Source organism: Xenopus laevis, chromosome 9_10S (genome assembly GCF_017654675.1).
Source record: "Xenopus laevis strain J_2021 chromosome 9_10S, Xenopus_laevis_v10.1, whole genome shotgun sequence".
Lineage (NCBI taxonomy): Eukaryota > Metazoa > Chordata > Amphibia > Anura > Pipidae > Xenopus > Xenopus laevis.
In genome coordinates this window covers 108090537-108106968 of record NC_054388.1, presented here as the reverse complement: position 1 = coordinate 108106968, position 16432 = coordinate 108090537, and the positions used below count along the sequence as shown (strand labels likewise).

General features: G+C 40.7%; 1 protein-coding gene across 7 annotated transcripts in view; it reads right to left on the bottom strand.

Moving 5' to 3' along the window:
• The window catches only part of fbrs.S (fibrosin S homeolog), a 35201-nt gene continuing 18769 nt past the window's right edge, over positions 1–16432 (bottom strand). For 3 of the 7 annotated variants that reach the window (XM_018237597.2, XM_018237598.2, XM_018237596.2), the window contains exons 9-19: positions 15627–15805; positions 14896–14940; positions 13815–13910; positions 13675–13740; positions 12143–12166; positions 10557–10628; positions 9881–10001; positions 7374–7442; positions 2359–2442; positions 1011–1191; positions 1–913 (exon numbers count right to left, since the gene is read on the bottom strand). In XM_018237597.2, the coding sequence (XP_018093086.1) occupies positions 277–913; positions 1011–1191; positions 2359–2442; positions 7374–7442; positions 9881–10001; positions 10557–10628; positions 12143–12166; positions 13675–13740; positions 13815–13910; positions 14896–14940; positions 15627–15805 (1574 nt within the window). In that variant the 3' untranslated portion in view covers positions 1–276. 7 annotated transcript variants of the gene reach the window in all.

Below are 16432 nucleotides of genomic sequence, written 5' to 3'. Positions count from 1 at the left end.
GAATGGAGAGAGGTTTTATTGATGTAACAGACAAAGCGATCTGCACTTTGAGAGCACAATGCAGTGCAAGGTCACTCAGCTCTGCAACTGCCCACACACACACTGAATCCTGGAAGGGATTAATGGGGGATAGCACAGTGATTAAAATCACATTATAACCATAAAAATGTACAAAAGCCAAGGGTTAGGGTGGGGCTTGGTCAAGGTCGGGAGGGCATCAGGGTGTAATATATAAATATTTACAAGACACCCCCGTCTTAGATGAAGATGACAGTTCTATCTTGAGTCTCTCTCTTTGTACAGGTCCCTGTGTGGGGGAGAACCCGGTCGTGAGGTGGAAATGAGAGGGGGAGGGGCACTCAGCAAATTAATGGGAGGAGTCTTGCTGAGCAGCCCAGAGGCGGGGTGAGGGTAGAAAGCACCAATCATGGACGTTGCTGAAGGCTGCATGGCGGCATGAGGGGGCAAACCATACATGTGGGCACGTTCAAAGTCCTCTCGCAAGATATGCGCCCGCTCCTCTCTTTCATAAAGGCGGGGGGACACTGAAGGAAGACGGAAGGGCTGGGGATCCACCCTGCGGTAGACATCTCTCCAGGGCTCCAAGGTGTGGGGAAACTGCTCACTCAGGAAGGGTCCCCGAAATCTTTCAAAGGGGGGTGATGGGTGAGGCAAATGTAAGCCAGGCACAGGAGAGCGCCCCACTTCAAACGTCAGCACCTCAGGTTCCTCCTTCACCTTCACCTTGGAGGAGTGATCAGGCGTCAGACGAGGCTTGAGGTCAGAACTGCTTCCTTGTCTTACCCCCACGTATGGCGAGACTGCGCGCGATGGCCCCCGCTCCTCTCCCCCATGGAGGCGCTGACTGGAGGTCAGAGGGGAAATATGTGTTGCCAGGCGGGAGAAAAGATCCCTGTGTGGGAAGACACAAATAAATACCAATGTTGTCCAGTCACTGAAAAAATAACAACACAGACAATTATTACACACGAATATACAGTGGCCATTACCGTTCTCTTTCGTTCTTCATCAGTTGCACATGATGTGCGTCCAATTCAGTCTTGGCACAAATCTGAGGAGGAGCTGTCGGGAAAGATGGAGGCATACGGTGGAGCCGATTCCATGGGTCATGGGGGCTGGGAAAGCTCTGAACTGCAGGGTTATCCTTCCGGTTAAACATTGTTGAGGGATCTGGTAAAGAAAAAAAGGGAGAAATTACATTGTGGAAAAGAAGTTGAAGGGATTCTGTCATGATTTTTATGGTGTAGTTTTTATTTCTAAATGACACTGAAAATAATTCACTCTACAAAATAAAATTTCATTCCTGAATCAGCAAGTGTATTTTTTTTTGTAATATTGGTGTGTAGGTGCATCTCAGGTCATTTTGCCTGGTCATGTGATTTCAGAAAGAGCCAGCACTTTAGGATGGAACTGCTTTCTGGCAGGCTGTTGTTTCTCCTACTCAATGTAACTGAATGTGTCTCAGTGGGACCTGGATTTTACTATTTAGTGTTGTTCTTATATCTACCAGGCAGCTGTTATCTTGTGTTAGGGAGGGGTGATATCACTCCAACTTGCAGTACAGCAATAAAGTGTGACTGAAGTTTATCAGAGCACACGTCACATGACTGTGTGCTCCTGGGAAACTGACAAATATTTATATCCCCATGTCAGATTTCAAAGTTAAAGGGATACTATCATGGGAAAACATGTTTTTTTTTAACACATCAGTTAATAGTGCTACTCCAGCAGAATTCTGCACTGAAATCCAGAGCAAACAGATTTTTTTTATATTCAATTTTGAAATCTGACATGGGGCTAGACATATTGTCAGTTTCCCAGCTACCCCAGTCATGTGACTTGGATGGAACTACTTTCTGGCAGTTTGTTATTTCTCCTACTCAATGTAACTGAATGTGTCGTAGTGGGACCTGGATTTTACTATTGAGTGTTGTTCTTAGATCTACCAGGCAGCTGTTATCTTGTGTTAGGGAGCTGTTATCTGATTACCTTCCCATTGTTCTGTTGTTAGGCTGCTGAAGGAGAGGGGGTGATATCACTACAACTATTTCTGTGCAGAATTCTGCTGGAGCAGCACTATTAACTGATGTGTTTTGAAAAAAACATGTTTTTCTACGACAGTATCCCTTTAAATTTAAAGTGATGACAAAGCTTTGGAGTAACTGGTTTAAGAGCCTAAAGATATTGTTTAGTCTGGCCATTCACATATGTCCTCAAAAAGCCACTGAGCTACAAAAATACATAGGGACTGCAGCATTGTGACTTGCACACCTAGCAATGCCTCAGATGGACTGTTTAGGCTGAGAGCAGACCCTGTATAAATGTTGGGTAACTTACTGTAGGATGGGCTCCCTAGTCCTCCAAATGCACCGTTATTAAGAGCAGCCAGAGGAGAAAACCCAGACGTCCTTATGAATGGATCTAAAAAAAAATATTAAAAACAATGTATAAGGCCTAAAGGATGTGGGGTCAGAGTATACAGTAGCCTTACAGGGAGACGGGTGATAGGTTTTACCTTAGTTTATGACCATTAATAAGACTTCTGTATCACAAGTCCACAACTTCTTTCTTTACTGCAACTTCAAATGGGTAGATTTATCAAACGTCGAATTTTCGATTTTATGTGAAATTTTTTGTTTACTCTAATAAATTTGAATATACTCACAACTCGATTGGGAGGTTATTTAAGAAAAAAATTGAACGTCTAATATTCAATCGAATTGTCCCAACCCCAAAATTCAAATTGAGTTTTTTCTCTGAATAAAACTCCCAATGTCAGGAGCCAATTTACAGGCAGGATTTAGGCGGCGAATATTCGAATTAGAATGGTTTCCAGGGTCGAGGTTGTGATCAATATCACATTCAAATTTACATTCGAATTAGGGGATTAAAATTGGAATGTTAGAATTTTGACACCAAAAACAAATTCAAATTCACTATTTGACCTTTAAGGGATAAGAAAACCTTTAAAATAAGTGAATGTAAAATTAATGAGGGGCTATTCTAAGCATTTTGTAATTTACATTCATTATTTATTTTGTTTTTATTCCAAGATATTAAGGGATACATGTACTGTTAATATGAATGAATTTTGCTACAACAGCACCACCTGCTGGTCACTTTCCCACCAGTCTGACCACCAAGTAGTCAAGGAAGTTGTCAGGAGAAATAAAGAGGCTGCTCTGATGTTCTTCTGCTTAGGAAAGATTTCAGAAAGGTTTTTAATTATTTTGCTAAGCAGAAGAACATCAGAGCAGCTTCTTTCTTTCTCCTGATAACTTCCTTAAAGGGATCCTGTCATCAGAAAACATGTTTTTTTTCAAAACACATCAGTTAATAGTGCTACTCAAGCAGAATTCTGCACTGAAATCCATTTCTCAAAAGAGCAAACAGATTTTTTTATATTCAATTTTGAAATCTGACATGGGGCTAGACATTTTGTCAATTTCCCAGCTGCCCCTGGTCATGTGACTTGTGCCAGCACTTTAGGAGAGAAATGCTTTCTGGCAGGCTGCTGTTTTTCCTTCTCAATATAAATGAATGTGTCTCAGTGGGACATGGGTTTTTACTATTGAGTGTTGTTCATAGATCTACCAGGGAGCTGTTATCTTGTGTTAGGGAGCTGTTATCTGGTTACCTTCCCATTGTTCTTTTGTTTGACTGCTGGGGGGGGGGGATGGAGGAGGGTGATATCACTCCAACTTGCAGTACAGCAGTAAAGAGTGATTGAAGTTTATCAGAGCACAAGTCACATGACTTGGGGCAGCTGGGAAATTGACAATATGTCTAGCCCCATGTCAGATTTCAAAATTGAATATAAAAAAAATCTGTTTGCTCTTTTGAGAAATGGATTTCAGTGCAGAATTCTGCTAGAGCAGCACTATTAACTGATTCATTTTGAAAAAAAAATGTTTTCCCATGACAGTATCCCTTTAACTACTTGGTGGTCAGACTGGTCAGAAACTGACCAGCAGGTGGTGCTTATTGGACTTGGGCCAACAAGAGGATCTGACATCCAAGGCTCACTATGCCAACAAAAAGATGGAAACAGCATCAAATGAGTTTGTAGGGTTATGGTGGAAATCATCCCAGACTGGGATTATTTCAGAATCAGGTCCAAGTCAAAAGGTGAGCTATTTGGCACCATCATCATCATAATGAGTCATAAAGAGTTGCAAAGAGAGCCTGCAATTTGGAACATCTTTAAAATTATTATTCTCCAATGAAGAACAGCCTTCCAGGTTGAGTAAAAGGTACAAAGAATAGGGACAGGGACTTTTTGTAGGCTCTGGAAGTCCAGCACAGACCTTTGGTCTCCTTATGGTTATGGAGATCCAGAGTATAACCCCATTAAAGGAGAACTAAACTTAACTAAAAAAGTAGCTAGAAATGTTGTACATTATGTTTTGTGCTTCTGTACCAGCGCACAGCCATTTAGCAGTAAAAATCTGTGTCTCCAAAGATGCCCCAGTAGCTCCCCATCTTCTTTTCTGCTGATTCACTGCACATGCTCTGTGCTGCTGTCACTTACTGAGCTTAGGGACCCACTCACAATATACAGTACACATAGAATAGAAATGTCACAATATAAGGCTGATTAGTAATTAATACACATAATTACTACATGGCAGCACAGAAACCAGTGCAATTAGCATCAGAATTTAATAATCAGCAAACCTGTAGCATCAGCTTATATTACAGCCAGGGAAGCTCATTTTCTGCTGGATAATTAGTGACGAGCCCTAAGCTTAGCTTCTCAACAGCCAATCAGAGCCCACTGAGCATGTGAGTGTCACAGACACTTTCCAAGATGGTGACCCCCTGTGACAAGTTTGAAGTCCTGGATCATTGCTGCTATTGACAAGCTCAAACTTTAGCCTCGTGCAATAAGTTCACTATATATAATATGGAATTTTTAGCCACATTCATTATTAGAGTTTAATTCTCCTTTAAGAAACATGATGTGGAATAATGAGCAATCTGTAGCACCCCTTCTGAATACCAGTATCCCTATCAGACGCTAATCATTTAGCACACAGTGCATTCCTTCCAATATTCCACGTGTTATTTACAAGTCAGAGGTGTTTGTTTTTCTCCAATAAACCTAAGTATGGCTTCTGGGGGCTCCTAATATTTATCAAGAAATCCTTGGAGATGAATATGAACTCGCAGAGTAGGATTAACAATTTGATGTTCTTTCTCCTTAAAGAAATATCAGTGATAGTGTGGATAGATGACAACACTTCAGGGTCACTGATCCCCAGTAAACCAAAAAGAAGATTCATTCTGATTTTGTATTTGTTGAAGAGTAGAAAGTGCCTGTTGTGAAAGCTAAGAGAAAAGTTGCTGCCTTGACAGCTCTGCATGGGAAATGTCTAGTTGTTCAGATATTCTCATGTAGATTTGTATTTTGTATATATGTATTTTTTTAGGGATGCACCAAATACAGGATTCGGATTTGGCCGAATCCTTCTGCACAGAAGAACCAAAACCTAATTTGCATATGCAAATTAGGGTCGGGGAGGGAAATTGCATGACTTTTTGTCACAAAACAAGGAAGTAAATGTTTTCCCCCTTCCACCCCTAATTTGCATATGCAATTTATGATTCAGTTCAGTATTCGGCTGAATCTTTTGTGAAGGATTTGGGGGTTCACCCGAATCCCAAATAGTGGATTCGGTGCATTCCCAATATTTTTATTTATTGATATTTTTTATATATATTTATTATGGATGCACCGGATCCACTATTTGGGATTTCAGTTGAATCCCCAAATTCTTCACGAAAGAATACGGAATCCAAATTTGCATATGCAAACTAGAGTCGGAAAAAAATTGGAGCAAAGTTTTTACTTTCTTGTTTTGTTATGAAGAATCATGTGATTTCCCTTCCAGCCCCTAATTTACATATGCAAATTAGGATTCGGTTCGGCCAGGCACAAGGATTAGACCGAATCCTGCTGAAAAAGGCTATATATATATATATATATATATATATATATATATATATATATATATATATATATATATATATATATATATATATATATATATATATATATATATATATATATATATATATATATATATATATATATATATATATATATATATATATATATATATATATAAAAATATTTAAGAAATAAAAATTACCAGTCAACTGTGTTCCTGCAGAATTGTGCTTAATACAGGGAATACCTATGCTGCCATAGTTTTATGGGATCTCTCTGTACAGACTATGAACAAATTTAGGGGACTGTTCCTGCAGAATTGTGCTTAGTACAGGGAATACCTATGTACCATAGTTTTATGGGATCTCTCTGTACAGACTATGCGCAAACTTAGGTATTGATCCTGCTGAATTGTGCTTAGTACAGGGAATACCTATGCTGCCATAGTTTTATGGGATCTCTCTGTACAGACTATGAGCAAACTTAGGGGACTGTTCCTGCTGAATTGTGCTTAGTACAGGGAATACCTATGCTGCCATAGTTTTATGGGATCTCTCTGTACAGACTATGAGCAAACTTAGGGACTGTTCCTGCTGAATTGTGCTTAGTACAGGGGGAATACCTATGCTGCCATAGTTTTATGGGATCTCTCTGTACAGACTATGAGCAAACTTAGGGACTGTTCCTGCTGAATTGTGCTTAGTACAGGGGAATACCTATGCTGCCATAGTTTTATGGTATCTCTCTGTACAGACTATGAGCAAACTTAGGGACTGTTCCTGCTGAATTGTGCTTAGTACAGGGGAATACCTATGCTGCCATAGTTTTATGGTATCTCTCTGTACAGACTATGAGCAAACTTAGGGACTGTTCCTGCTGAATTGTGCTTAGTACAGGGGAATACCTATGCTGCCATAGTTTTATGGGATCTCTCTGTACAGACTATGAGCAAACTTAGGGACTGTTCCTGCTGAATTGTGCTTAGTACAGGGGAATACCTATGCTGCCATAGTTTTATGGGATCTCTCTGTACAGACTATGAGCAAACTTATGGGCTGTTTCTGCTGAATTGTGCTTAGTACAGGGGAATACCTATGTGCCATAGTTTTATGGGATCTCTCTGTACAGACTATGAGTAAACTTCTATTGTAAAGGAACTTTAACGGAATAAATTACATGAAGGAAGTGATTACAAGCGATTGGCCAGCCAGGCTGGACAAGGCTAAATATTTAAAATATAAATAACGGCAATATAGTAGGTCATTAAATATTGATAATTCTAATCACTGTAGGGTGGATGACTGGTTCCAAGCTAGGTTTTTGGGTTTTAGAAAGTAAAAATTAAAATAATAAGACATTGGGAGTATCAGAGGACAAGGTGGTACAATGTTAAACTCACCCACAGGTCCAGAAGGGGGAAGAAAAGATGCTGCAGCTTGAGGAGAGATCTGAAAATGTCCAGGGGAGCCTAAGAACGAATCACAAGACATAGTGCATTGACAAACAAGAAGAAAACTGGGGTTTTGGAAAAGATGAGCAGCCGCGCAAGAATAAATTAAAGGGGTGGTTCACCTTTCAAATAATTTTTAGTATGTTACAGAATGGCCAATTCTAAGCAACTTTTCAATCGTTCTTGCTCATTCTTTTTTTTATAGTTTTTAAATGATTTGCCCTTTTCTTCTGATTCTTTCCAGCTTTCAAATGGGGGGAGGGGGGTCGCTGACCCCATATTAAAAAATAAATGCTCTGTAAAGCTACAAATGTATTGTTATTGCTACTTTTTATTACTTATCTTTCTATTCAGGCCTCTCCTATTCATATTCCAGTCTCTTATTCATATAAATGCATGGTTGCTAAGGTAATTTGGACCCTAGCAACCAGATGGCTGAAATAGCAAACTAGATAACTGCTGAATAAAAAGCTAAATAACAAAAACCAGAAATAAAAACCAATTGCAAATTGTCCCAGAATATCCCTCTCTTAATTTAAAGGTGAACAACCCCTTTAAAGGACCAGTAACCAACATTTTTTTAAAAAAAAAATGTTACTATACAAAAAAACACCAAGACAAATAAAACTTTAAAATAGCAAAGCCTTTAAGAAATAACTTACAGAAAATCCACTTCCGCTCCTCTTCAGAAAATAGGGCGACCATCCATCCTACGGCGCTCGATTTCCCCTCCCTGGCTCCCCTCTCCCTCCAGCTCATGCCTCTCTTAGATGTAGCCACGAGTCCGGTTTTGTATTTGCCTCTTAATAAATAATAGTAATCACAGACTTGTGACCTGCCCCCGGTCTCTTCCTCCTCTTCTATCAGCCGAGCCCAACATTAAACCCAGCACTGCCTCAGGAAGCACAAGCAGCACCTGGCACTGCCAGCAAACCCCCCTGCGGCCAAGAAAACCAAAGCCATCTGCAAGCTGACCTTTGAAGACATGGTGACAACATCCCGGTGCTCGGTCTGAAGATCAAGGAAGGACCAATGGAGCCTCCCCCGCCCTCGTGCCCCCAACTAGGGCCCCAACCCCTAGGGCACTTTATCTGGCTCGGGAGTTACACTGATCTCTGCCGGGGCCCTACACTGGTTGTGTGCCTCATGCACCCCTGCCCTCGGCCACTTTGTAAATGTGCAAATTACCACTGTTATCCCTATAGCTGCCCTCCATTCCTCTTTATTACCAGCACCCAGTCACAGATAATATCTCCGTATGTCCCATGGGGGGAAGCAGAGCTCAGCCTCCTGCTCTCTGGCTCCCTTCCCAGGGGTTTCTTCAGATGGCAGAGCGTGCCCCCCTCACCAAACTTTAGACATTTTCAAGCCGGGGCACCATGGGCCTGGGAAGTCGTTCTGTCAGCTCCGTCTCTGGCGTAGACCCCCGGCACCCAGCATACCATTTGGCTTATACCGAGCTGGGCCTGACACTGAGAGGGGGCAGCTCAGGGAGCGAGTACTCACGAGGGGCCTGTACGTGGGATCCCAGGCTTCTTTGGCTTACACTCTACAGATAACACCGAGGTGGATAGGAGCGTACAGCGGTTGGTGCCTTTTATCTACTTGGGGCTTGTGCCACTGGGAGGCCAGGTTTACGGGGCAGCGGTATACTACCCTGACAATTCTGGGGAGTTTTCGGAGGGTTTGCTGGCAGTGCTGGGTGCTGCTTGTGCTTCCTGAGGCAGTGGTGGGTTTAATGTCGGGCTCGGGGGCCGGTCTCTTGCCTTGACTGCGGCTGATAGAAGAGGAGGAAGAGACCGGGGGCCGGAGCGCCATTCTGTGAATACTATTATTTATCAAGAGGCAAATACAAAACCGGACCTGCAGTGTCAGTGTGGCCACGTCTAAGAGTGGCATGGGATGGAGGAGCGAGGGAGAGGGAAGCCAGGGAGGAGAAATTGAGCGCCGTAGGATGGATGGTCACCCTGTCGCCTTTTCTGAAGAGGAGCGGAAGTGGAGCTTCTGTAAGTTATTTCTGAATAAAGGCTTTGCTATTTTAAAGTTTTATTTGTCTTGGTTTTTTTCTTTCGTTGTATAGTAACAAATCTTTTTAATGTTACTAGTCCTTTAAAGGGGAATACAGCAAAGCAATGACTAAAAAACATGGCCACAACAGGGTAAATGGAGGAAAGATGAACAAAGACTGAGGGAAAATGAGAATAGAAACATAGAAAGTCATACAATGTGAATTTGAAGAAGGATAACATACAGAGCAGTTAGCCCAAAAAGACAGACATACTAGGACTCATTTATAAACAGCGGGCCAATTTGCGCCTGGGCAGTAACCCATAGCAACTAATCAGTGATTAGCTTTTTTTAGCTAGCTGCAGAAACTGTCACAAAAAAACTCCAAAAACATAAGAAAATAAAGAGAATATCTATAGTTATCTAATGGTGCACTAACAACCCATTACCGGTGAAGAGGGAAGAGGCTCGTGCCAGTTCATGTGAGGATGGTAGAGAGCGGAGTCCTGCAGGGAGGCAGGAGAGGAGATCATTCCGGAATGGTGGCTTGTGGGGGGCGCCATGTGCCAGCTGTGATAGAAAGAGGTGAGAGGGTAAGAGGTGGGGAACCATTTCTCAATAGAAAGAAACTGCTATGGTATAAGGAGAGTGAGACGAGAGTAGGCAAAAGGGGAAAATTAAATAGTTTTACATAATTTGGGAATATGTATTCTTTTACACAAACTCCTACAGGGAAAATAGGTGATTTGGTCACACTCTACCTTCCAGGGCCGATTTGTGCCATTAGGTTCAGTAATACAGATATCACTACTGGGAGTGACTCCGCTTAATTAAAAGACATATTAAGAGCAATACCAGAGACATTACACAAATGCAAACTGAACTACAAACTCAGGAGCAGGATATTTAGAAGTTGGTTCACACGTGCTACATGAGTCAGACCACCAGCTGGTGTCGTGAGATTGGACTGCGATTTAGTGGGAATGGAATCGTACCCACTAATTCACTGAAGTAGGATGCAAGTCTAAAATAGAATTTAAGTGCTACTAAAGCTGAGCAATCCAGCCAAGCTTCTGAGAGAGCATTTGCAGAGTGTTTTTGTGAGACTGTAAGGAATACAGTTACCTTGATTCTCTCCTGGTGCCGCAGGATCATGTAAGCCAGACGTACATGCATCGCACACCAGCGCCCTGACCTCTGTAATGAAATATTAAAAAAAAAATTATGAAAATAATGTAATAACCTATGTATAAAAACAAAAATCTGTCACGCAGCTGACATAATATAAAACAAGAAACACTCTATACTGGCAAGGCACAGGTGCTTTCGGTTTGGGGCTTTTAAGGGTGCAAATTGACACCTCGTATTGCACCCTACTTTATGGTCCATCACTTTATTTTAATGAGAATCCCTTATTAAAGCATGTCTCTCTTTTATTAACGGCTTACTATAATAGTATCTCTGTTTTATTTCTATTGGTTGTAAGCTAAAATAGTTTAGTGGTTCTGTTGCTCCGTATTCGGAATGGGGATATTTTGAAAGCATTAGAAATACATTCCTGTACATGTGTAAGATATAGATAAAACATTGATGTCCAAAAAATGCCTTGTGTGCTGGTTTCTATGGTCTTAATGCTTCACAGGTTTCTTTCCTGATCTGTTTGGGGAACCTGACAAATCCTACTCCAGAGGAGATGGAGGAACTGGCCCAGTGGGGACAACCTGAAGCCTCAAAACAAACAGCTCCAACATCAATAAAGAGGTGTTCTTAGAATACATATACCAGAATGGAAGATATTATCGCACATTTTACTACCACAAAGATAGCTGGTGACATTATCCAAACCATATCAAAAGAAGAGACACTCTGGATCCACAAGTTAAAAACGTGAACACCAGGAGGTCTTAATATAGAAATTGACCTCAAATGTTTTTTTAAACGAATAATGAAAATAAATGCAACTGTTTTTAATCTGCATTTGCAATTAAGAATGTTTTAAATTAACTAAAACCAAACAGGTTGTAATTTTGTAATCATGATGTTTTTAATTAATTAATTGGGAGCCAATGAACTCTGCTTACAAAGATGCAGAAATATATCATGTGGTAAGCCCTGATGAAGTATGGCTAATACGAAACGAGTTGGGCTTTATTAAAAAAATATTTAGTTTTATTAATTATTTGGTTTTATAATCACTTTTTCGCATTGAGTGGGATTTTATATGTGAGCCCTCGACACCGGTCTCCGGACCTCCGAGCTAGAACACACAGGAGATCGTTTTTTATGCAAAGAGCGGAGATGCTGACATAACCCTCCTCAATCAGCAGAGACTATCCATTAACTGAGCGGCAAGAGAACCGATAACAACGATCACATAATAAAGGCTCCTTATGTCCAAACTGCTCGGTAAGTGCAATTTCCCGCAGGGCATAACAAGAGTTTGGCGTTACTGCACTATATAGTTTTACTTTCCAGATATACAAAACACCGAATTGCTCTACAATTACGTGCGGCAACACACTTCCGCAATAAGTCAATTAACAAGAGTATCGCTTGTGAGTAGATCCAGTTATCTCTTTCTATTTCCTTAAAAGAACTTACTATATACTGTATTTTTACATTTAGGTATCGGGGCAAACACGTATTATCTCCTAGCGCACTGAACTTTGCATATATAGCTGGTGCAGATTGCAGTATATATGGACACTTACCCTCGGCCTAAATTGATCTGTAAGCTTTAAAAAAAAAACAAAAAAAAAAAACAAATTAGATGCAAATTGGACAGTTTTCCAATAAAATAAAAGGAGAAGGAAATGTTAAAGGTAAGTAAGCTTTATCATAAAGGTCTATATAAATATACCAGTAAACCCTCAAAAAGTCAAAAAGAAACATCACATTTCTTTCCTTCTATTGTGTACTCATGGGCTTCTGTATCAGACTTCCTGTTTTCAGCTTAAACCTCCAGGACTAGGGCTTGAGCATGCTCAGTTTGCTCCTCTCTCCCTCCCTTCTGAGCTCAGAGCAAGCAGGGAGAGACTCAGGAAGTGATGTCATAGCAAGCTAATATGGCAGCTGCTATCCTAAACAATCAGACAGTGTCTAGAGCGGTTTACTCAGACATGGAAAGCGTTCTAATGCTATAGCTTGCACTGTTGTGACTAATCTATTGGCAATAAACTGCCTTGGTAGCTTTCCTTCTCCTATAAACTGTACATCACTTAAAGGAGAACTAAAGCTTAACAAACAAGCAGGATAGAGATGCTACATATCATGTTTTGTTTCTGTTCCAGTCCTAGGCAACCACAGTCCTTTAGCAGGGAAGATCTGTGACTCTGAAGATGCCCCAGTAGCTCTCCATCATCTTTTCTACCAATTCACTGCACATGCTCTGTCCTGCTGTCACTAGGGTTGCCACCCGGCCGGTATTTTACTGGCCTAGCCGGTAAAACACCTGCCAAGGTCGGGGCCGGTATTACAAATATATCGGCAATGTAGCTGCCGGTAAATTTGTAAATACACCTAACAAAAGCCCGTGGCCTGCCCCCAAACTCACCTTTTTTGCCGGCTTCTTGTCAATCGCAGCGCCGAGGATCCGCCCCCTTGATGTCACGATCCTCCCCAGCCAAACGCCGTGGGCCGCCCCTTTTGATGTCATAGCCCACCCCTTTGAAGTCGCAACCCGCCCCTTTGTTTCCGCCCCCTCCACTGGCCAGTGGAACTTTTATTAAAAGGTGGCAACCCTAGCTGTCACTTACCCGAGTTTAGGAATGGATGGTAGACATACAATATAAAATTCACATCATACAAGATTAGTAAAAAAATTCAGATTCATAGGACATGGCAGCTCAGAAACCAGAGCATTCTGCATCACACATATAAATAATCCTCTATGTATCAGCCAGCTTCTACAACAAAGGAACCGTATTTTCTGCTTGATGATTTGCAACAACCCCCTAACCTTAGCTTCTCAACAGGTGCCCAAAGCACACTGAACATGTGACAAACACCCTTACAAAATCCAAGATGGGGAGCTCCTATGATAACTTTGAAGGCCTGCTTCATCACTGTTAAAGAGCCTAGCCCATTAAGTCCAGGATTTAATATTTGTGATTTCTAGACATTTGTTTTTTGGGTTTGGTTCTCCTTTATCATATTTCCTCATGTCATGGTAGATAAGTATTAAAGCTCAAGTCAGGATAACTCTTCTGAACTGTAATTACATTACAAACACTCTAAAGCTTACCGGAGGAGCTTTATGAGACACAGCAGGGGACACAGAGCATCGTGAGGCCAGCTCAGAACTTGTGCTCTGCAAAGAAAGGAAAGTATTAGAAGCAGGAAGCATGGCCTAAGAAATTGCAACTCTTTTAATAGAAAACTCACCTTGGGCTGAAATGCCCCCTGCAGGGAGCCAAAGGAGACGCTAGGAGGTAGAACAGGGGGGAGCGCAGTGATAACTTGTGAAAAGGGGGGGAAAAACTGTAGGGAAAAGAGAAAAAGAAAACAAGTTCCAGTGAAATGGGAAAAAAACAAAGTAGCCATGAGACAGAAAGCAATGATAGCAGCTTGCGATAGAGAACATTTCCAACAGCTTCTGCTCTTAAAGGGGCTGTTCACCTTCAAAACACCTGTTTTCAGACAGTTCACCTGAAATAATGACTTTGTCCAATTACTTTCTATTTTACCTACTAAAGCAGGTTTAGGGGGGGGGGGGTCGCTGACTTTTAAAATGTTCTTAATTGATACATTTAGTGGATACATTTCTTATCTTTCATTAAATCTTTGTCTCTTCATTAAAGGCAGCTGTTGGAATTGATACAATAATTACTAAAAAAAAAAATTAAAAATATATCAACTAAATGTTGTAAAATTGTAACAGTTTAGAGTCTGTGCTAGTGATTCGCAAAACAGTATAAAAATTCACGAAGCGTGAATTTTGATGCCCGCGTCAATTCCCGACGTACGCTTCAATTTTGACGCCGGTGTTATAAGTCAATGGGCGTCCCAATAAAGTTGGCGCGTCAGTTTTGACGCAAGCTTCTCCAACACACGTCAAACAATTTTTGACACCAACAAATTTTTGCAGCAGTTTCACAAATTTGCCGGCAGCGAAACCCGGACATTCGCCACTAATTTATTTGCCCATCATTAGTCTGCACCTTAATTATTGAGCTGCCAGACTCAAACACCAGAGACAGGGACATTAAACTTAGATTTTATGTCCTGAAAACAATTAAACTGCAAAAAGTGTTTGGAAGGTGAACATCCCCTTTAATCAATTTTGCTTGGAGAAAGAATGATAAAAGGGGCATAAAGTAGCAGTGAGAGGCTATAGACAAAGCTAGACAAGATGGTGCAAGTTGGATACAAGAATAGACAAGAAGCAAATTCATGTCAAGACACAGAAGGAAGCACAATGAGAAACAAGAACAAAAAAACTGTAGTAACAAACACTTCTACTCACATTCTGCCTGTACAGATTTTCAATTTTACCCGGATACTTGTCAAACTACAATAAGAGGGGGAGAAAGGAAGCCACACTGTTAAAGAATGGCATGTTACATGGGATTTTTTCTACAGGGTTGAATTCTCCTTTAAAAGGGAACTATTGCGAAAATGACAATTTAATATAAGCTTCCTCATACTGAAGTAAAAAAACTTTCTAATACAATCAATGGGTGTCAGATATTCATTGACAGTTAGATCCAATACATCTTATAGGGGGGCTCTTTTCTAGCAGATGCATTAGAGCTCACTCATAACTGATTCCAGTACAAACAAAATCTAACAAAATAACTGCCTTTTGCACAAATTCTGCATGTAGAGAGACATGATGTCTGGTGATTTTAATAGAGTGAGCTCTAATACATCTTCTAGGCAAAAGGATATAATGGATCTAACTGTCAATGAATATCTGACACCCAACTGCTGCATGAAGACAGAATGAGGAGAAACAGATGCGGAGACTTGATTATTTCAGAAACGGTACAGAATAGTTAACTGATTGTATTTAAAAAGTTTCTTATTTCAGTATGCTAAAGCGGATATTAAATTTTCGAGATAGTCCCCCTTTAAGCAATCATCCAGAATGTGGATTGGTTTACTATCAACCCATTATATGACACAATTAAAAGCACACTAGTGAATTAGACATATTTGGAATAATACGATTTTAGAACAATGATGAAGACTTACAGCAGCTGATGGCACAGTGGGGGGAAAGGGAGTGAAGTGCTGGTGCGTGTGCTGGTGCGTATGTTGGTGGTTGTGCTGGTGGAACTGGTACATGGGTCTGGCTGCCGCACTCAGTTCACCTCCACCTCCAGGTGCAGCCACGAACCGGGAACCCATTTCCTGACCAATCACATCATGTTCTGCAGGGAGAAATTAGATAAGTTACATTACAATTAGGTTTCCTATTACAGACTTTTACATTGTTGTAATAATAATACAAGGCACCTACGAGTACATATAATAGAGAAAGTTTTTCCTTCAGACAGGGCGACTTGTTGACAATTATTAATGGCCGTGAGGCTTTTTGGATTTTTAAATCAGGCACCAGAAGCCCTGAAGGTCTTAACAAACGATGGGATATAAACTGTTTTATTTAAGTCCGACAACAATATCAATATGTAAACTGAAGATTATTCTGTTCTCAGATAAAATAACTAACTAAATACAGGTACTAAAATAGATCAATAATTGTTTTTAACTTTTCTTTCCCTTTAACAATTCTTTTAGGGGGGATGTTTGAGTACAAATGCCTCTTGCTTTTGATTGGTCAGAGACTGTCATGTGATTTTATCATTGTGTATTTAAATGTTTTTGTAATATACATCATTTAGCCTATGACGAAGGACTAGCTGAGTTTGAAACGCGTCAGGCAGTGATTCGTCTACATGTTCTTATGTCATTTTTCTAATAGTCAACAATAAAGAAGAATGTTTTTAATGGAGGTGTGTACATGCTCCTGCCCAGGCACTACAAAATCAGTGTGCCCG